General features: G+C 29.6%; 1 protein-coding gene across 1 annotated transcript in view; it reads right to left on the bottom strand.

Moving 5' to 3' along the window:
- The window catches only part of LOC107452026 (teneurin-a-like), a 301,547-nt gene that overhangs the window by 91,636 nt on the left and 186,596 nt on the right, over positions 1 to 23,315 (bottom strand). Inside the window, exons 12-17 of the mRNA XM_087155352.1 lie at positions 19,998 to 20,192; positions 18,781 to 18,990; positions 14,376 to 14,561; positions 14,148 to 14,294; positions 11,333 to 11,540; positions 6,648 to 6,674 (exon numbers count right to left, since the gene is read on the bottom strand). Coding sequence (XP_087011478.1) covers positions 6,648 to 6,674; positions 11,333 to 11,540; positions 14,148 to 14,294; positions 14,376 to 14,561; positions 18,781 to 18,990; positions 19,998 to 20,192 — 973 coding nt within the window. The remainder of the gene's footprint in view (positions 1 to 6,647; positions 6,675 to 11,332; positions 11,541 to 14,147; positions 14,295 to 14,375; positions 14,562 to 18,780; positions 18,991 to 19,997; positions 20,193 to 23,315) is intronic.

The raw sequence follows: 23,315 nt of genomic DNA, 5'->3' as shown, positions 1-23,315 counted from the left end.
TGGATTCGAACCTTTGTCACATAATGTGAAGCGACCCCAGCTCCTTTGAATGAAAAATAATGTTTTTTCATAAAATACTTATTTATTTAAATGGTATTTAAGTGTAAAAACGTTTAAAACTATAGTGGCCCACCCGTATAAATGTGTTTTGTAACTTAACTGCGCAAAACATTATATCTAATGAAATATAATGATCAGGTAAAGTATTCATTGGACAATAAAATGGAATCAAATTTTTACATATAGCATGTTCAAAATCATAAAATAATTTAATAAATGTAATAGTTAATAAAGATAAGATTAATAAACATAAGAGCATCCAAAAAAAATAATTGTAAAATGATTTGAAACGAATTCGTATGGTAAGCAAAACTGCATGGTGAGAACTAAAATTTGAACTGACGGTTTTAATCAGTTAATGATTTATGATTAAGATAAAAAACCGAAGAAATTTTTTTTATTAACAAATGAACAAATAAACAGAGCAATTCCGTAAAAAGACCGAGAGTTCTTTTGCAAGGCTGTTAAAAACTGAGAAGATCAGCATTTTTCTTTAAACGGTTATTTTTTCTGTACAAAATACGTCATCTATAGAATTATTTTTTACTCTTACTTACATACAGGTGTAGTGGAGTTATTTTACAGTTATTTTTTACAGTGTAGTGAAGTGTTTTTGAGCTCCGAATGTCAACTTGTATCCATGGCTCTGTTTTTAAATATCATTTCGCTTCAGGGAAGTATTGTAGATTCTAATTTATGCAAAAAATAAAAAAAAAGTTACCTTTCACGAAACTAGTATCTTCGTTTAAGGTTTTATGGCTTTATAATTAAAATGTATATTGAATAATTAATACATTATTATTCCAATAATGCTCCCATGAAAATGCAATTAAAGACTCACTTGTAAATAAGGCACGACTTAATATTTAATATACTAAACTAGGCATGACAAAAAATTAAGGCAACCTAAAAATCATTAATTTTTTTAAAAAAAAATTCCTACTATTGTTTTCAAGTGCTAGAAATTCAAGAAAAGACACTTTTTTTGCAAAACATTCTTATTTAATAATGTATTCTGCCGCTATTGTTTTCGCTGACTTCATACATTCTCTGTGACATAGATTTAACAAGATTATGAAGGTAATGATGAATTTATTAAGCTTTGACAAACTTCATCGTTGTCAATTATCAACCCCTACACATTTTCAGTCGAACCGGTTAATCCATTACTTTAATAGTTTTAGATATAAAATACTGTCTTTGAAATAGACGCGTAGTTGAAACCTCCAGGAATATTTGTCTAAATTTTCCACGTAATTTAATAAACCGATAAGTTTAAAGTTTGGTATTTCGATTGATACTTATGAGTTTACCCAAAGAAAAGCTTTCCTTACCATAGCTGTAACCATACAGCTGAAAGAAATTTGTGATACCTTATTCTATCTGATCCATCGAAGTTCAGTTTCTTTCTTCATTTCTCCATGAGCCTTTCTTCATTTTTCCATCATTTTCAATGAGGCGAACCGGGTTCGAATCCCAGTCGATACGAATTCTGCATCAGACTTGAACCGACCACAGTGCTGACATGAAATATCCTCAGTATCAGACGGAGCATGAGTCAGAGTCCCCTTGCCGTCAATCTAACCGTAGAAGTTTCTCGCGGTCTTCATCTCCGTGTAACACAAATGCGGGTTAGTTCCATCAAAAAGTCCTCCCCGAAAGCAAAATTTTCTTCCAATACTTGATCCAGGAGTTCCCTTGTCTTTTGAATTGGGTTCAAAATTACAAGGCTGCGGAGTTGACCATTAGTAGTCATAAACTCAAAAATAGGGTCGGCTGTTCAACGACGGTTATAAAATAAAATATGTTTTTCCTTTCGGAATTACAGGTGACATATTTTTTTAGCAAATTCCAAGCCCTTTATGCAATGCACTTAATGATGTTAACTCTACAAACGATCTTGATTATAACTGAATTTAAATGAGGTTTTTTTTTTCTTTCTTGTCGCAAGTAATTGTTATCACTTCGTAATTGTTATCACGCTACCTTATAAAATCCCCTTTTAAATACTTATCACTTTTAGATTGTCTAAAATATACTTAAAAATTTTCGCAATGCTTACTTTAAGTACCATATCCAATGCATTTTTGAGTTCGTGATAACTTCCAAATTCAAAATGTTTAATCGCTTTTAAAATCAAGACAAAAACTAGCTCATTTTCAACTCCTGTGACTATCCACAAGCTGATACATGTAAAGAATATTGTTAAGCGCCATCTGTTGCCTATTCCGATCGTCAATAGAAGTAATGTTTGAAAAAAGATTGTAGACTGCATCTATTATAGAGGAATTTTAAATCATTTTTGATCACAATAGTATAGTTGAAAATTACTGACAATTTAATTGCAGTTTGATTATTCTTTCATAAATATGCATTTTTTTTACAAAACATTATTTTTTGATTACTATCACACAGCAATCAATAAAATATAATTAGTTTTACAATTACTATTTTTCAAGGTTGTCAAGGATTCAAGCTGTTCTTAAATTCTGATAAGCAAGTTTAAATCAAAAATGGGGATGACGGGTAAAAATGACCGTTGAAACGATTTAGGTTCTTAAGCAATTTTTTTATACCTTGACCATCTGGAAAACCAATAAAAAGTGCGGCTTCAATTGAGTTGGAATAAATATAAGTAGTTAATATTGATTTATGTTTTACTGTTTATGTTATTATTATGTTTTATTCTAATTTACCATAAAAAGCGTTATTAATGCAAAACCACTAGAAAATGGCGTGAACAGATAGTCTTAGTAATGTTATTACATGAGTTTAGTTAAATAATTCATTGTTTCAAATTATCTAACCGGAAAAAACTCCCAAATTATACTCTCCATCTGAGCACTGATTTTAAGGTATTTGGGGTAAACAATTACTTTTTCAAAAATATTTCTTTGATAAGATAGAATTAGGATACACATTCAACTGGAGTTAATTTGTCCATCGGACAAAACTCTGTCAATCTACTAAAAAGGAAAAAAGAAGAGGGTCGCGAAAAACAGTTGGTCTTAGAGAACTCTATAAAAAGTTGAAAAAGTTAGTGTTAATTTGTCAAAATTGAGACTGGAGTTTTCCCAATCCGAACAATCTATTTGACAAAGAGATTGCTATGCAAGGAGTTTTAGTTTTAGTATCCGTGATCAAACAATCTATTTGCAAAGGGATTGTTAAGCAAGGAGTTTCAGTATCCGCGATCAAACAAGCTTTTTGCAAATGGATTGTTAAGCAAGGCGTTTTAGTATCCTTGATCAAATCATCTATTTGCAAAGGGATTGTTAAGTAAGGAGTTTCAGTATCCTTGATCAAACAATCTATTTGCAAAGGGATTGTTAAGTAAGGAGTTTTGGAATCCGTAATCAATAACTGGTGAGTGATTTCGGTAATTAATATTTGTCTTACATGCAATAACCATTGGAGGGATATGATTGTGGAATTTTGAAGCACCTTTTTAGGTGGGCAATGATTGATAGGAAAAATATAGATTAATTGAGGCTCACTAACTGAGTATCAAAAGGATAAATATTCGATACGAGGAAGATACTGACATTTCTACTCATCACTTAACTATTTCTGACGGAATGCTGGAACAAAACATTCTCTTAATCTGTCTTTTATAAAGTGAGTGACAGAAATTTTAAATATTTCTCATGATAAAGTGACATTTTACTTCTCTCGAATTTCTCTGAATGACGTTGTTTACAAAATTTCAAGGCAACTTTTCCAAAAAGCGTGAGTCACAATATGTTATAACGAGAGCTACTTGTTATAAAAGTTTAGTTACACATTATAAATGTAATTTACAAAAATGAAAAATAATATTTTTACCTGTCCTCAAATATTTTATTGCTCAATTTTAAAAACTTAACATTTCTATGAAGTTGGTTTCAAAGGCTAAGCTCAATAAAAACATCTGATGTATACTCCAGCTGTAGGAGTAGCTATGTTCACTATGTTTTTCAATTTTTAATGAAAAAGAAAGCAATGAAAATATAGTTAAATAAGTTCCCTTCATTTAATGACACTTCGTTCATTTATAAAGGACTTTTCTTAATGAGTGTCAACAAACTATTTACAAAGAATATTAGTTCTAAGTTTGAATACAGTCAATGTAAAATTACAATGAATAGAGTAAACCCCTACGGAATTCATTATCGCAAAAATGATGTTCTCCAGAATAATATGGATATTATTTTTTAGAGGAAGGAAAGTGTTTCTAACAAGTTATTTAAATGCAGGGAATTTATTTTGTATTGGGACAATGAAGTTAACTGCTTTTGAAAAATTACTTTTTGTACAATACATCAAAGTCAACGTTCACTTCTTCGAAATTCGCGTAATATTGTAAAAACACTTTTAACTAAGCAATATTCCAACAATGCAACATTTCCTGTAACATTCCTTTGTAGCAAAGGTTGTCGAAATTTTTGAAAAATTATGCACACTTTTGAATAAGTGATCCAATTTCCCATAGTTTAAATTAAAGCAAGATTATTCTAAATGAACTATAATTGGTTTATAAAACATTCAGAAATGATTTCTTCTACAACTGCACTGTAAAAATTTCGAGCCATGTGGCACCAAATATTGGTATTCATTTGCTGGTTATATAAAATGGAGATCAATTTTACCATATTTTGATATTTTCACTAGCTCCAAATATCAGTAGAAGGTTGCATCAAATGTAGGTGCTTTGAAGAAACAAGACACCGATTTTTATTGCACCATTATTAGATATTTTTAGAGCTCTCAAATTCAGGTCAAGGTTGCTATTTACAGTAGCAAAACTATTTACCATAAGTAGGTTAATTTATGACATACCTCTAATTATTTTATACCGTCAAGTAAATTTAAAAAAGAAATGTAAAAGAAATAAATTTTAATTATTGCAAATAAGATATTCACCTACTTAAATTGATACAACTATAGTTATTCAATACAATAATTAGTTGTCCCGATGCACCGCGTCGTAAACAAATATACTTCAATTTACAGTCACCATCAAAATTTTGTATCTTTTACTAAATTTTGATGAAGTCAGTTGCACCATGGACGTATTTCTTAATCATACTTCACAATTTATGGTGTAACTAAAATAAAATTATCTTTCATTTAACTAAACATTGGGATATGGAGAAACTTAGCACCAAATACTGGTTAAAGATTTCCAGAAATTTTACAGTGTAATTAAGATTTATTGTACATTTTCTCACCAATGCATTCATTGTAGTAGCGTTAAAAGACGCAACACAATAACATTATTTGAAAAACTAAATGACAGGAAGTATTATGCGAAAACCATCCTTGCATTATATTTTTAGAAATAATTACATTAGGGGTAACTATTAATATTCCATTATGAAAGTGAAAACCATCCTTGCGGTATATTTTCAGAAATAATTGCATTAGGGATAAATATTAAAATACAATGGAAAAGATGAAGCTTGATTGCTGTCCACTTTTTGATATTTTAAATCCATTTTTCTGGCAAATCTTATTTAAATATCGTTTTAAATACTGTCCTTAAAAAATATTTTCGAACCTAAAAATCCATGGCATTTCATTACCAAACATTCTGTGATTCAAATTATTACTTCGCTAAAACACTAAAACGGAACTTAATAGTATAAATAGCGTAATATTCATAGATAATATTAAATCATTTATACAGTATACGAGTATTAAACATAATTATCGAAAGAAAGCATTGAGCCCAAAATTAAAACATTTTATGCCGAAAGAAATAATTTAAAATGTGATGCAGCGCAGAGTGAATGAGTGTGAGATGAAAAAAAAACTTTATTATACGATTATCAAATTATAATACGACGAAATTGTTATAGTACGGAAATTTGTATCAACTACATTTTACATATCTCAGACATTGTTTTAAAAATTTGATATTTTTTTACTTAAAATGTACCTCATTTTGTGGTTATGAAGGAATTTGTACAGCCAAATCAGCGTTAATAATTCAAAACTAGTTAAAGTTTGTTAGGATTATTTTACAGGTTATTTTACAGGTTTAGGAATTTATTTTACAGGTGCAATTTTTGTCAATCCATATAAATAAATTTTTTTAAAGCTAAATAATTGCCAATTTTTTACCGAAACACATTTGTCTGTTTCTATTACTTGCAGTCGATTAAATAGTTTATATTGAAGAACGAATAGTAAAGCAACTTTAAGTAGAGATGGCATATTATAATGGCATAAATAATATAGTTTATTGAGAAAAATAATAAAATGCTACTCATAAATAAATGCACAAAAACAACACCTATAAGCGAAACAAAAATACCTGTTGCAATACATAGAAACACACACCTACTGTGATTCAGCATTAACAGCAAAGTGTACAAAAAATGAGAGCTAAATTATAATAATAAAATGAATGAATTAATACACAAAAATATGACATCACACGGAGCTAGGACATATCATGACAAACACATACTACTGTCCATTGTCATAAAATAATGAATTCTATGCATATGCCATCTTATGAGAATAAGCCAGACCCTATTGTGTAGTACATGACTGTTTTGTATCGTCATGCATTGAATCAACATTTAAAAAGAGAAACTCACCTCTTGACGAAGGCACTCCAGAACTGGCTATCATTTCAGAAGGACATGAAACAACGTATAAGTACACACACATACACACTTCAAAGGAATCCAATATTAATAACATACAATATAATTCAGATATTTTTTTGAAATTAAGACGAGCACATACAAGAGGGAGAAGACATAAAACATATAAGACGCTGTCACCAGCACCCCATTCCAGCCCCACGTATTTGTGGGGGGAAAGGGCCGCCATTGTGTTGACACAAGAAATGCTTTAACCTTTTGCTTACAGCTGGTATAACAGGTGAACCAGAATGGTATAAGCAAAAGGTTCATTCAATTTCCTCTCAAGCAGAGTCTTTACTTTAAATTCTATTCTAACATGTCTTTTATCAACACATTCCCTTTCAGTCCACTTCAATCAAACACACAAAAAAGGACAACACATAACATAAAAAGAGCCATCCATCGATATCTCAGTGAAATATTCAAAATATACTTCCCTCATTAACACACCAGGACAGATGATTTCATTCAAATTACAATTCAAAATTATGAAATCTTTGTTCCTTTTTCTTAGTTAAATTTTTACTTTTCACATGAAGAGAGAATAAAAACATTACCCCTAAAAATTGTTGAATCATTTATTTACTTGCCGTTCATGGTTTTGAAATGTGCGCGCCTTTCAAATCCATCCTGTCTTTGAAAACAGGCAGGATGGTTTTGAAAGGCGCACATAGGTACTTCAAAAACTGGATGTTTCAAAACATTCCTGCCTTTCAAAACTTTTCCAAGAAGTGAAGGGATACGCAGTGGCGTAGTTTTGGGGAGGGTTTGAGAATCAAAAATCCCTCCGAAATTATACATTGCTTGATTAATGACCTAATCGGTTCGGTAAGTAAGATGTAGACTTAAAAATTTTTCCTTATTCATTTTTATCGTAATTTAAACATTCAGAATATATATAGCTGCAAACTTGTACGACCGTTGAAAAAAGAACTCTTAATAGTAGCAACGTTATAGCGGTTTGACGTATTAAATCTTCAATTTAAAGTTTAAAAAAGAATTTCAAGCTACCACAACAAATCAATAATTAAAAAATATGTAAATATGATCTATCTCTTCAATGTTTAATTATTAAGAAATCTTTCAGTAACCGTACAAGTTGGCAGATGTGTCCACAATAAAACTGGGGCTAAATATCACTGAGACACTGATTGAATGAACACAGGCTGCCTGGTGACAGGACGGGATATCGAGACATACTCCGTGTGATCTGACGGACAGTTGGACACAGGACAACACAACACAACATACAACATAAATATATCATATTTCAATTATAAAATAATGTAGATTTACATAAGTCCAAATTCAAAACAACAAATGTTTGATAGTAATATGAAAAGTTTAATGCTTGGTCACCTGCGCAAAAATATACAGTTCACACAAGTAAGGAAGAATATAATAAGATTTTTCAAAAAAACATTTCTAAGAATTTTATATATTCCTAAAATTGCGCCTTTAAAAAAGATGTAATATTTTTTATTTCATGATAAATTTTAATAATAATTATTTTTATGTCATACTATTTTTTAAATTATATAATAATATTTTAATGGTTAATATTTTTTTTAAAAAAATTTGGATACTATTATATGTAGGACTCGGGTCGTGAGATTATTTAAAATTTATAAATCTCCCAAATTTAAGAAAACAATTGTTTTAAATAAAGGATATATTGATTTTGGAATGAATATATTTTAGAAAGAGTGAGGAAAGTCAAAAGCAGGATTTATATAGAAATTACCTATCAGTTGATGAGTTAAAATGATTTGGAACGCTTTTATTTGACTCGTTTCACGGATAATTTAATTTGATAGAAACAATAATAGTTGTGAATAAATTACAAACAAAAATTTAAATTAAATAATTAATTTAAGCTTCAAACAAGTTTAAGTAAAACGAAAACTATTGTTTTAAGCAAAGGATATTAATATGTATATTGATTTTGGAAGGAATATATTTTGGGAAGAGAGATGAAAGTCAAAAACAGGATGATACATTGGAATTATCTACAAATGACCTATCAGTTGCTGAGTTAAAATGGTTTAGAACGCTTTTATTTGACTTATTTCTAGGATAATGTAATTTGATAGAAACAATAATGATTGTGAATAAATTACAAACAATAATAATTGTAAATAAATTACAAACAGAATTTATGTGATGAAATTAATGAAAAAAAATTTTTTTTAAATGGAAGAAAGTACATAAAACTCGCGTAATTTTACTGAAACTTATATACTACATAGAAATATCAAAATTTTTAGAATTTTTTAATAAATCGTTTTCTTGATAAGCGAATCAAATTAATTACCTAATTTACAACCAAAAACCATTATTTTTTTCTCACACAAAAATTTACAAATAGTTCATGATTCTTGGTCTAATTGACTCATTATATCTTGGCCGAATTGTGGATATTCAAATGAGATGAGTTAAAATGCATTATTAGAAACACATTACAAGATAGCACATATTGCAGCAGCATTTTTCACTTTTTCATATTTTAACCTTAGTTTATTTGATTTTACTTTAAATTCTTGATATCAACTTTTAGAAATGAAGTTATAATAGTTTTTTCGTATACTGACTGACGAAACCGTAAGTAAATACCAAAAAAAAAATAAATAAAACTGAAATGTTTCTTGTTACGCTTTGAGTATTTTAACCTTTTTTTATTTGAATAAATTATATGTGCGAGACAAATAAAATTCATTTTCAGAGATTAATTTTCAAATTAAAAATTTTTCTGTTTCAATTATTATTTTCAAATTATTAATTTGCATTTTACATGCAAATTCGGAAGTCTGAGGTCCAGGTATGAATTTGTTATTTATAATAAGCTTCAAGTGAGAATATTTAGAATTTTTCTTCAAACATTCATTAGTAAATAATATATTTAGTTCTATTTTACTGTCTTTTTGAAATAGTTTTAAGATTTTAGTTTGAAATAGTTTTAAGATTTAGAAATCTATCCTTTAAATTAGCCGATAAAATGTACAGGTGAAAGACAACATACAAGCTATAACGTTACGTAAGCTGTAGTAAGAATTTAGCTTTAAGTAAGAAAATATTTAGAAATTTTCTTTTAACATTCAATATTAAACAGTATATTTTGGTTCTATTTCATTGTCTTTTTTTAAAAAAATTTTTTAAGATTTTAGTTGCAAATCTTAAAAATTCTGAAATCAAAAAAATTACAAAACTCAAATCAGGAAATCTGTCTTTTGAATGAGCTGATAAAAGGTGAAAGACAACATATATAGACACTATCAAGCTATAGCTTTAAGTAAGCTATAGTAAGAATTAAGCTTTAAACAAGAATATTTAGAATTTTAGGATTTTAATTAAAAAAAATTTACCTTAAGCAATGTTCCCTTTTTTTATAATCTCACATTGGAAAACTCTTTCATTAACTCACATTTAAAGGCAGATTTTTCTAACGATTATTTTGTGGAAGTGCATTTAATTTTTTATATTAAAATATATCTTTTGATTTTTTTTTGCAAATACTAAATGCATTTTTTTAATTTTGCTGCAGCAGATGGAAATAAAAATTGTTAAATGAAGCAATTCTAATGAGTTCCAGCTTTATTTTTTTTGAAAAAAAGGAGGATAAAGCTTTTTAAATATAATCCAAAAATTTACTACTCAAAAATCCTACTTATTTGCTTTTATAGTCTCATTTAACGTATCTGAGTATAAAATGGATTTAATGATTGCATTTTAATTGTTTTTTTAATGATTTATTCGGAGAAATATATTTTCGTTAAAATAAATCTCTGTTAAATTTAATGAAAAAAAGAGCCTAAACATTTCAGTTATAATTTAAAAAAACTCCAAATTTAATTGTATCGTATAAGTTGGTTTTTAAAATTTTTCTATCTGTATTTTTAAAGTAGAGGTTTAAAAAGAGGTTTCAATTTTAGTTTTGAAAAAAAGTCTCTTGCATTCATTAATTAAAAAGTAGACGTGAGAAATAATGTTTTTGTAAGGAAGTAATTAAAAAATATATTGTAATCAAATAACGAGTAGCGTAAGACAAAAGCATTATATTTTAATACATTTCGCGTATAATAACATAAAAACTTTAATACTATAACATAAAAATACACTTTCATGAAAAATTCATTATCTAACATTTGGCAATTTTATTATTTTTTCATATATTTTCTTAAATTTATATATTTATTTCGGATATAACAATGTCCTTTATATTAATTTAATTCTGGAAATCATATTTTAAATTGAACACTTCCGTAAAAAGAAAGCAGTTATTGGCGGTCAATGATGATGAACCTGATCATTTTTAAAAAGTTAGGATAACCACCTGAAAAAGTATTTTAATCTATTTTTGACCCTATAATTGGAATGCCTGAGTAATTTCTATAAGAGTTTGATTTACAAAAATCATTTGACAATAATAATGGTGCAAAATATTGTGTTATGGTGATTTCTCTGAAACAATATTATGAGCATATTGACTCTCAAATGCAAGTACTTTAGTTCATATCTATAAGCAAGTCTAGAGCAAAGAAATATCGTCATATTGAAATGAGAATTGTCATATTGAAATACTTAAGAAAGAGTCCGTCTGAAATGATGAATTCATTTGAATAAGATAGAATGTATACCTTTCTGAATATTCATCTTTGTGTGCATAACTCTGGACACTTTGTTCTTCAATGAGAAATTTCATTTTCTGATAGAAAGATGCGGTAACAGCAGGAGGTTGTTTTCTTAACAAAATATCCAATGGATCTGGTGAAGACATGCACATTAAACTATCCTGACATTGACCTTTGGAGCAGCATTCACTGTCTGCGCAATCAACTAGGCCATCTAGAAATAAATCATTTTATATTATTTATTAGAGCAATTTATATGTTCTTAAGAGCTTAAAATAATACTGGTGAACGGAGAAGTACCCCAAATGCCAGTTCTGAATTTCGATGAAAGTTGTACCGTTGGTAAGGTCTCGTCTTAGAGGGCCTATGAAACTGCGCATGACAGAGATTTGAAAAGATGAACTCTGAATAAAGCGCTCGAAAGCGGTCTTTATGATTTTCGAGCAAGTACGCATTTTATGATAATTTTCAAAACCGATAAAAGAATTATCAGCCACAAGAGGACGCATTTTGTAAAGCAAAGGAATTTGCACTGGTGTTAGGAATTAAGAGAATTAGCAGACTTGGTCGATTATCTCTAGAACTACTGGACCGATTTTAATGAAATTTGATATGTACATACATTGATATAAAACAAAACAAATACCCATTCAACAATTGTAATGCACCCGCATAATCGTGCGTAACACTCGTTTTAGTTGGAAGGTATAAAACAGCGGTAGCAGAATAGTAGAAAAAAATTTGGGTTAATAGGGGGTATGGTCTTCTTTTACAGATATAAAGGACTTCAGCGTGATTTCATACTTGAAATAAGGCAGTTCCCCATTCCTTGTGGCAATTGGCCTGAATTGTCTTGTGTCGATTTCCTACCTTTCGACTGCAACGAGTGTTATGCACGATCATGTGCATGTATTACAATTGCTGAATAGTTATTTGTTTTGTATTGTATCAATGTATGTTCACATAATTTCATTAAAATGGGTTCAGCAGTTCTAGAGATAATGGACTCAGTCTGCAAATTCTCTTAATTTCTTACACCAGTGTATTTCCTAAGATATCTCCTCGGCATGTGATACGAGAATTTCGAGAAAACTTTAAACTCATGATTGAACAGAATAAGTACAACCTCTCTTGCACTTTTTGTACGGATCAAAGTGATTTTCAGAATGAGATTATGTCAAAAGGAACACTAGATATAAAAACGTTGCAACATCGGTTAGGATTATAATCAAAACTGCAGCACTCTTATATGATACAAATGAGCATTCACGCAGATGGAAAGTTTGTAGAAAGTTCGTACTAATTGTATTACAAGAACCTAAACAATCGTTTTGGTCCTAAAGTTATGGTGAATTTAAAGGAAATGCCAAAAACAAATACATAAATGACATGTTCCAAGTTATAGAAAAATATCGATGATATCAATATCGATGATAACAAGGCAATAATTGTGATGAGTAGGTGGAATGGTCAAACAGCAGAATGTACAACATGTTTGTCTTTCACCAGTCCTTCCTTCAGTCATTGGAATATAATACCACCATACATTGGGCGTCTACTTCTTTCAAGGTACTTGACGTACTGCAGTATGGGTGAAAAAGTACAAGTCACAACTAGGAAAGTACTTTTTGCTAAATGAAACAGATTCACCTACAGCGTTGAATTTTATATTCTTTATCGTCAAAACTTCGTTCTTTTGATAATTTTGATGATATCACTTCTTATGTCCCAACCAATGTTTTTTAATTGCGTCTCAGTATAAGAACAAATTATTTCTTTTCTTGCATTGGTTAGGTAGAACATTTTTTAACCAAGCATGCTTACATCTATACTTAATATAGCCTTGTTGATAGATAAACAAAATATTTGCTTATTATCTTCATCCAGATCATTTCGTAAAAGCCTATATTTTTCTTTAGTTATTGTTAAGAGTTATTACATGATATCTTAGAGATCTCATTCAAGAAACAATGAGTCAAATTAGTGACAATAGTCTAATAACAATTATTGCTAACAGATTGATCTAATAACAATTATTGCTAATGATCAGATTACAATGATCGGTAGCAAAAGTTTGATTACAATGATTAGTAACAATAATATAAATCTAGTTAGTAACAACATAGCAGTTAAAAGTTTGCAAAAATGTTTTTATGATAATAAAAACAACCCTGGTTTCCTTTACCAAATCACATTTTAATTTATAAAGAAACAAATGCGTCTTTATAAGTGATTTGCTTTCTCATGATTATGTTACTGGCAAAGTTTGAAATCCGACATTTTATAGAATGCCTAGGCATTGTATAGAATGCCTAAAACTAACCGTCAATGTTTGAAACAATTTATATTTCCCACATTTCCTAGGCATTCTATAGAATGCCAAATAAAAACCCAAAAAGTATAAAATAACTCTCCGATTCGCTTTGTAATGTAATGAAATTTAATTCAAAGTGTCATTCAAGCCTGCTATGTTGCAACAAGTAGGTTAATTTCATAATTTTTATATGAAAATTTTGTTTCCCTTAATAAGAAAGACATAAATTATGTTTTGTACAACTTTTATTTTTCTTTACGCATTTTGAATAATTTTTTTTAATGGCACTCTCATTATTTTTTTTTAACAACATTTTTATTTTTGATAAATGCGCATCATTTACATAATAACCTCATCAGGATGTTTTTTTCATACTTTGCCTTAATAGCATTTGGCCTTCTATAGAATGTCTAGGTATTATATACAATGCCTAGGGAAAGTGTATAATACTTCTTAGTCATTTTATAGAGACGTTTCATACAATTATAAAATGAAATGACACTTTACCTAAATCATTATCAATTTCATCATTACAGTTTTTTTCTTGAGGCACACTACAATCTTGTCCACCCCAACCTTCGTGACATCTACAAGTCCAAATATTAACATCTTTTGAGCATTGACCATGATTACTGCAACCCTTTGGACATCCATCTTAAAGGAGAACAAAAGTATTTGATTTTCTTCATCTTCCTTATTTATTTATTTAAGAATAAAAAAGAAAACAAAATATACCTAAACTACAATGTCTTCCCATCCATCCTTGAATACAAACACAAGTTCCGTTGTTACATTGACCATGCTCTAAGCAACGCGGATCGCATGTACGCAGATCACATTTGTGACCTGTCCAACCTTGGTCACAGTGACAACGTCCTTCTTCACAACGACCATGAACTCCACAATCTAAACTACATTTAGCTAAAAGGAAATCATTTGTTAGAAAGGTTTGAAAATATAAACTTTCTAAAAAGGTTTTCAAAACGCTTAAAATACATTTTTATCATTCTCTGGCCAAATTATTGGAAGCACTATAAGATTTAATGTAAAATCAATGAAAATTTTAAGCGAATTGAAAAGTTTTTACGCACAATTATGCAATTTGTTTATTCAAAAATAATTCCATGCAAAAAAAAACTTTTATTAAATATTTATTATTCTTAGTTATTTTATTTAATAATGGTTGAATCGTTGGGTATAAAATTTTTTGCATAACTTTAAAGAATATAATTTTACATGGCAAAATACAAAATTTGAGCAAAATCGGTTGAATAGTTCGTGAGAAATTGGTTGTATTCTTGACAACTTCAAAAAAGTCAGACACTTAAGATTTGATTTCCAAGGAACTATTTGACCAATTTGGATCAAATTTTGTATTTTCCTATATAGTTTCCTATATAGTATAATAGTTCCTGAGAAATCAAATCTTAAGTGTCTGACGTTTTTGAAGTTGTCAAGAATACAACCAATTTCTCACGAACTATTCAACCGATTTTGCTCAAATTTTTTATATTGCCATATAAAATTACATTATTTAAAATGATGCCAAAAATTGTGCACCTTACAATTCAATTTTTTTTCTTATTCTTAAATAAAATAACAAAAAATAATAAATATTTACTAAAAGTCATTTTTTACATGGAATTATATTTCAATGAACGAATTTTATAATTGTGCAAAAATTTTTTTTTTAATTTGCTTAAAAAGTTCTCGAGATATAGCGAAATAAGCAAAAAGTAAAATTTAATAAAACTTAATAAGGATACAATAAGGAGGTCAAGCGCTCTCTTGACCAAAATATTGGGACCAGATTTCTCAGATTGTCCCCTATATTTTGGGGGTCATAAATCTGATTCCATCGAAAAAAGGTTTATTCAGAAAAGTACATTTGTCGTAACTTAGACCATTGCCTGCATTTATTAATTAGTATATTTGAGGTCACCCCTTAGATCCATTAAAATTTAGTACGATAATTTGATCAAAAGTTATTTAGGGTGGTTTTGGCGCATTATGCACACCCATGTCAAAATTTTTGATGGTTTTCCATTGATAGACAAATATATCCTTGATGGTAACCATTAATAATTCCATCGTGAACCATTATATTTTTCGATGATAACCAACATAAGTAACCATCACCCCAATGTAGAAATTCGGACTGATTTATGATAGTCCAACATAAGACCAGCAACTTGTTTTGATGGTTTGTTAATGTTGAACCATAACGAATTTCCATCATAGCATTTCAGAAAATAAAATGTTGGAACGATAGTGAACAACCATCAGCCCAATGAAGAAATTTGGACTGATTTATGATGGTTCAACATAAAAAAACCCAAATTGTATTAAATTGATTGATGGTATATATCTGAGAGCCAACAAGAATTCCCAATCAACTATCATGAAAATGTATAGTAGGAACCATCGTGAACCATCGCGGATCATCATGGATTGATGGTCAATGTGAGTCAAACTTCTTTTAATGGTTAACCATCATAGTATTAAAGTAGCAATTTCCATCATGGAATGATGGAAGTTTGTATTCATATCAAAAACCATGAGTACGTAATGGAAAATGATGGATGATGGTGACCATCAAATGATGTTGGACCATCATAAATCGCACTGAAACCAACAAAAACCGTCAAAATTTTTTGATGGGGCCATCAAGAATTTTGACTTGGGCTGTAAAAATGTTAGTGCTAAATGTAAATGTACTTCCTTCCACCAAATCGGTGTAATGAAACATCATGCCTAATTTTTGGTTCACATAACACGAAGATTTTTACTACACTACTTTTTGTAAAGATGATGCAACCATTTCTCTCATTTAGTGACACTAAAATTTGCAATGACAGTAAGTTATGATACACATAGTAACCGATAAAGTTATTTATACGATACAATATAAAGCAAGAATCATTAATTTAAGATATAAATGGAGACTATTTCTTAAAATAAAATTAACTAGTAGCTTGTTAATCAAACATACACACAGCATTGAGTACGAGCTAGGCTTTAAAATCAAAGCGACTAAAAACTAATTATTATAAAATTAGTTTATACAGTTGTATTGCGTAAATCTTAAAAAAATATAAATGTCATCTCTGTGGAATTCTGTGAATCGTGCGAGGCGAAATTAAACTTTCATCTTCTCTGCTAGAATGTAAACAAAAAATAACCGGCTCTTTTTAAATATACGCTAACGTTGGCGAAGATAATTCATGAAAATATTAAAAGCATCTGCTCATGATGTAAGCTTTCTCATTTTTTGGATTTTTGATTTAAAAACAATTTCTAACAAGGGTATGGACGCTCGATTCGAAATAAATTTCAAATAGCACGCAATTTTAAAGGTTTTTTTAACACCAAATTTGATTAGGAATTACATTACAGTTTTTACAATGCAATTAACGAAAAACAATTTGGCTGTTGCAAACAACGTTATTCAGTCTTCACCAAAAACGTTTTAAGAGTTACATTTGAATCAAATCGTTATCAAATTGACTACTTTGTCTCAGATAGGCTCGGTGCACTTGCAGTGGATCCCCTCCCGTGTGGGTATTTATGGGAATGAGATTGCTGATCGGCTTGCCAAGGAAGGGAGAGAACTTCCTCTAAACTGTCTGAGGTTCACTCCCTGAAGTTAGCTAGGGTAAGTTCAGCGTGGAAGCACCCGCCAGATCATGATTGGTATGCCCCGGATTATCCCTGCAGTGCATTTGCTCAAGCAGCTTTGTCAAGTCTTAGGACCGGCCATATAAAGTGTTTGACCCTCAGAGCGAAAGAAAAGACTTATGCCCATTGTAATTGCTCGGCCTTCGCTTCTCATCTTTTGGATTGCATTGGTGTCTCTGTGAGGCAACTGATGAGTGATGGAGAGACTGTCTGTGACTTGCTGATGCGACATGATCTTCTGTACTTGGTCTAGGGCTCTTGACCAAGGGTATAAGCAACAGCAACAATATATTTGAATCAAGTGAATGAGAAGTGAGAAATGAGCGTCTGATTTTCTTTCATAAAACACATCAATTGATTAAATAAAATAAGTTATAATATTGTTTAGACAAATTTCAAGGTCAATTTGTTTCGAAAACAAACCGTAGTATCATATCAAATATTATCAGGCATAGATACCAAAGTTACTTAATGTTTGAAATCCTAAAATGAATATAATGTCATTTAAAATTGTTTCAACTGCTGAAACATGTGAACTAAATTATTTAGGAATTCAAGGCAAATTATAAAGAACACAATCGAAACATGATTCTGATTTTTTAATTCCCAATTTGAGATGGCTACAACATTTTTTAAAACAGTCTCGAACTCAAAATTCACCCATTGATGTAGAAATTTAATAAAATATGATCTGAAATATTCTGATACTCATTCAACTAGACATTGTTCTAAATAGCTCAGACAAAGACGACTAAAAATAAGGTTGGATGAAGATGAATCAGTTGTATGAGAAGATTTATCATATCGTTCAGACAATGTTCTAAACATTGCCACATTGATCTAAATAGGCCAGCCAAAGAGGACTAAAACTATGGTCAGATCAAGCTGAATCAGTTGTATGAGAAGAGTCATCACACTCTCCAGACATTGCAACATTGTCCTAAATAGCTCAGCCAAAGAGGACTAAAAATATGGTCGGATGAAGCTGAATCAGTTATGAGAAAAGTTCACCTTCCGGTTTCTCCAGCATAAAGACTTCGTTATGTTGCATTTAAATATTATAAACTTGATATCGTTTTAATACTCATAATATGCGAAAAATGGTTAAACGTTATTTCAGGGTTTAGCACAGTATAATTATTGGAATGGAATCAGTATAGTATTCACAACAAAAACTTGTAAATATTAGTCATGGAATTTTTACTTTGCTAATAATAATAGCCAGAATAACTTTGTGATATCTTTATGTATTTTATATAAATTTATTTCACAATTAATTAACAAATATTTTGTGCATAATTAGTAAAATTAAATTTATTTAAACCTTTTGTAAAAGTATGTGCTATTTTCAGTAATGGAGCTCGAAGACGCCTTCATCATTTTGAATGACATGCTTGTCGTATGAAATATCGATTTAAAATGTAAGAATGCATGTGAATGTCTGAGCAACTAAAATACTGACCTTTGGAGCAATCAGCTCCTGTCCAATGATCAAAACATATACACTTTTCTGAATCTAAGTCAAAAACACCATGAGAAGAACAATCTGGAAAACATCTGCTTAATCTACCATCTGCTTCACTGCAATTTATTCCTCTCCAGCCTATTTTACACCAACATTCTCCTCCTACACACACTCCATGACCAGAGCAAGTAGAGTCAAGGCAGTCCACTACATCAAAAGATATTTCAAGTTATTATAGTGTATTAATGTCTGGCTACCATCAAAAAAAGCTTTTAAATTGTTCTTTTTAAAGACAACTATATATACGTCTTAAAGTTTTGATTGATGACAATTAGAACTAAAGAACACCGGACAGTAATATTCACTGAATCCTTCCTTTCAATTTTTGTAATCTAGAATAATTAAGTTGTAAATTTCTTTAAAAATTTGCTTGTTAAATCTTTAAAAAATAGAATAATGCAATCATTTTAAAAAAATTCGTTCTTTAAAATGTTAACTTTTTAATATAGAAAAAAATGAAATTGACGCAGAACAGATTTATTGAAAACTTCCAGAAAGAAAAGAACATGACAACTTGAAAAGCATGTACATACAATAGAATAAAATAAACGAACGTAAGAGAATGAAATTTCGATAAATAATAATTAAAATCTTAAATTACTTATTGCGCTTTGGAGAATAATAGAAATCGGGAGAATTTAGAGGATCGAACTCCGGCCTGTGAGTACCTTTAGCCACTTCGTCGACACATTTCATGCCTCTTTAAAAAAGTGATCACGTTGTCTCCTCAGATTGGAAAACAACTGAATTTTCTTCAGGTAAAGAACTCTTTCTTTGATATCATCTTCTAATTGCTTGCCTTAGTTTTCTACAGATTTTCTTGAAGGAGATCGACGTCTTTAGTTCAAGGGTGACCTATTGCGTAAGGGGGAACTTCCTCGTCTTGGATAAAAACATAATATTTATAGTTAAATGGTTAATAAAGGCTTGATTGGTTGGGTGGGTATCTCTCACTTAAATTGTGGTGATTTTATTAGAACGACAATTTATATTTGGTGTCGCAATCATCAGAATCTTGAAATCATAGATTTTGAAATAATAATTTTCTATTAAGGCTCCCCATTAAATTATGTTGGTTCATTTTATTTTAATACAAAATATGAAAACTAATAAAATCATTGGAACGTAGAAATGTAACTGGATAGAAAACTTACCTTGTTCACAGAATGATCCTTTGTAACCAATATTGCATACACAAACACCATCTACGCATTTCCCTCGTCCATTGCAATCAGCAAGTTCACAATCCGTTGCTTGAATGTTGCATTCAGAACCTTTCCATCCTGGTTCACATCTACACACTCCATGGATATATCTTCCATGTCCATTGCATAAGACAGGACATACACCTGCACAAAATTCTTTTTAAAACTCTATTTTGAGTTGAAATTTTTACTTTAATTAGGATGACAATTTCTATTTATCAGAAAAACAAATACATTTTTCTTCCAGATGGATTCCGCTAAAGATATCTCAGTTTCTAGTTTTTTTTCTTCAAAATACTATTAAAAAGTAGTTATTTCTAAATAAAATGCTTTTATACACTGTAAAAAAACTCTGTAAATCTCAAAGTTTCTCATTATCCCAAAGTTTAGTTAAATAAAAAATCATTTTATTTTAGTTACACCATATATTGAGAAGTAGGATCGAGAAATACTTCCATGGTGCAACTGACAGCACCAAAATTAGGCAAAAGACATAAAATTTTGACTTTAAAGTGAATAATATTAGTGTTGTTTCTTTACACTCTGTCTCGGTGTTTCGGGACGACATGTTGTTTCAAGTATCAACTTATTTCATTAATCATTTCCTTTATGCTCAATTTTTAAATTTGATAGACCGTACTTCCGATAAATGGTTTGGTAACCTTAGCTTGCAATTAAGCGCTTACCTAATAATGGTTTATAAAAGAAAAATGTGTGTTTCATTTATGCTTACTTTTGGTGCAACCTTCCACTGATATTTCTAGCTAGTGAAAATACCAAAATATGGAAAGCTTCATTTTATGAATACAGATTTTTGGTGCACGGAATTTTTAACAGTCATATTAATTTCATTAAATTCCAAAAATATTAATATTTCACAGTGAAAACAAATATATTTATAAAATAATAATAAATATTTTTCAGTCGTTTATTAAAAATAGAAAATAAAGAATTAGTAGATTTCATTTCCGCTTGTGACTTGAGAAAAATAATTTAAGATATTTGAGTAAGCGTGACAATCACATTTCTTGCCTTCTTGAAAAAAAATTAGTAGATTTCATTTACATTTGTTATTTGAAGGAAATGATTGAGAAATTTGAGTAAGCGTTGCAGATAAGTTTCTAGAACCCTAAAAAGATAATTGACGGATTTTATTTTCATTAGTGAACAAATTAAGAAATTTGAGTAAGTTTCTAGCCATCGTTATTATAAGGTGTGCAAGTTGGATTTCAAAAGAAATCTTTCTCCCGTAGAAAGTTTAGGCAACCTTGCACCAATCTTTCACTATTTTTAGATTTTACTTTATTTAGCAACAAAAATTTTTATTTAAAATAAGTTTCTAAATCTCTTCTTATTAGATATTTGTAAACCACAATGTAATATGTCTACCACTAAAAAAATACAATTCCAATTCAATAATATATTCTAATGTGGGGTACATTTTCATAGATGAAGGTTGACTTTGACGTTAACACTCGCCCCACACTGGTGACCTTCGGACGTGATGTGAACATGCCTACCTTGACAGAAACTCCCACTTCGAATTAAGCACGCCTACTTCTATGGATGAACCACATTGAACTTTCGACTTGCTACTTGTGAATGTGATATTATCCACCTCCTCGCGCTGTTGCTACTCAGTCTCAATCACACACAACGTATACACTCGACTGCTAAATGAAACACAGGAGATATCACGCCCGTGAACTTAATACAGCTCTCACCATCAGCATTCAAAAGTACGGTGATCTTAATGCAGTTCTCCCGGCTTCTCACAAAACAGCAATGAATCAACTAGTGGTATCAGTTCATCGAATTCTATCACAGCTATAATTCTGGTGGGGGTGTACTGTAGTGTGTCTAACATTACAAAAATACAATTCCAATTCACTAGTATATAAGACATGTTAACTCAATTCTATGTTGGGGTACCTTTTCATAGATGAAAGTTGATATTGTCTATAACTTATCTCCCCACATAAAATTTTATGTTTAAAAAAATTCTAAAGTTTTCTTTACAATTGCGCTTCTTTAATTTCCGCTAAAATCCTCCCCCCCCCCAAAAAAAACGCAACTTTAATAAAAAGACATTTACTAGAACTTGTCTCATTACATTTACTTTTGTTTTGAATTATTATCATTATTATATATTTTTTTATAAATCATGCATACTTATGATTGTATTTTTATCTAATTTTGTTGGCTGCTAAACCTTATTGACTGCTAAAAGTAAAGCAAAAAGAAGAATATCCTTGATAAAAGTATCGTGTGCAAATGTTTGTTTTATTGGGAAACGATTGATTTAAATAAAGATGATTACATTTCATTTGATGTGCCATTTTATGTTTAGTTTGTTTTGTTAGTTATGTTAGTTTGTTAGTTTTGTATGTTAGTTTTGTTTGTTAGTTAGTATGTTTGTTAGTTTTGTTGTTTGTTATGTTAGTTATGTTTTAGAATTTAAGCACGTCAAGCAAAATATTTTGCGATTTTTTTTTTTTGCTCAGCATTTAATTGTTTTTAATTTTAAAAATATGAATTAACAAAGTTGGAAAACATTTTTTTATAAAATGACGCAGCATTTTATTTGCTTAAAAAAAGAAATTTCTATTGTAAGACTTTATAACCCTACACACTTTATAATAAAACTGCTTGACATAAAAAAAGATTATAACATATTCGACTGAATTTGCAATTTCAAAAGCAATTTTTGTCGAAGTAAGAGAGAAAAAACATTAAGTAAGAGATGCAGAAATTGTTCCATAAAACATTTATTCGTTATTTATTTCCTATTTTAAAGATTTAAAGTATTTTTGAACGCCTTACATAATGTACCAAAGAAACGTTCGTAAATTGAGCATGACAGGAAAGCTATTTGCGTGTTCGATGTAAAAAAAAAACAAATTGGCTAACACAAGAGAAAATTTTTTTTTATTTCAGAGCTTGTTTTCCTTTCTAATGGGCATTACTCTTGTCAATTTAAAAGAAAATCTTTTTTTCCAGAAGAGGTGAAATAGACTGTATTTTTTCTTCTAAGATAAACATTCTATTTAATTCAATAACTGAGATTTTGTTACAAAAATGATTTGTAATTTTTATTTTGTTTAAAATAATAAAATTTATAATAAAATAATTCTATTTTAAAATTTGAATTATCTTACAGTTCATGTTTAGAGTTAATGTATTTTAAAGAGAAATCAGGAATAAATATATATGCTAGATTGACCAAGGAAGTCCTTTTTAATTTCAATTAGAAAAACAATGATGTAT

This window comes from Parasteatoda tepidariorum, chromosome 11 (assembly GCF_982258835.1).
Source record: "Parasteatoda tepidariorum strain Cologne lab strain chromosome 11, Ptep-v5.0, whole genome shotgun sequence".
NCBI classification, from domain to species: Eukaryota; Metazoa; Arthropoda; class Arachnida; order Araneae; family Theridiidae; genus Parasteatoda; species Parasteatoda tepidariorum.
Note: the sequence above shows the minus strand (reverse complement) of the source record. Positions and strands in the feature narration are given on the sequence as shown.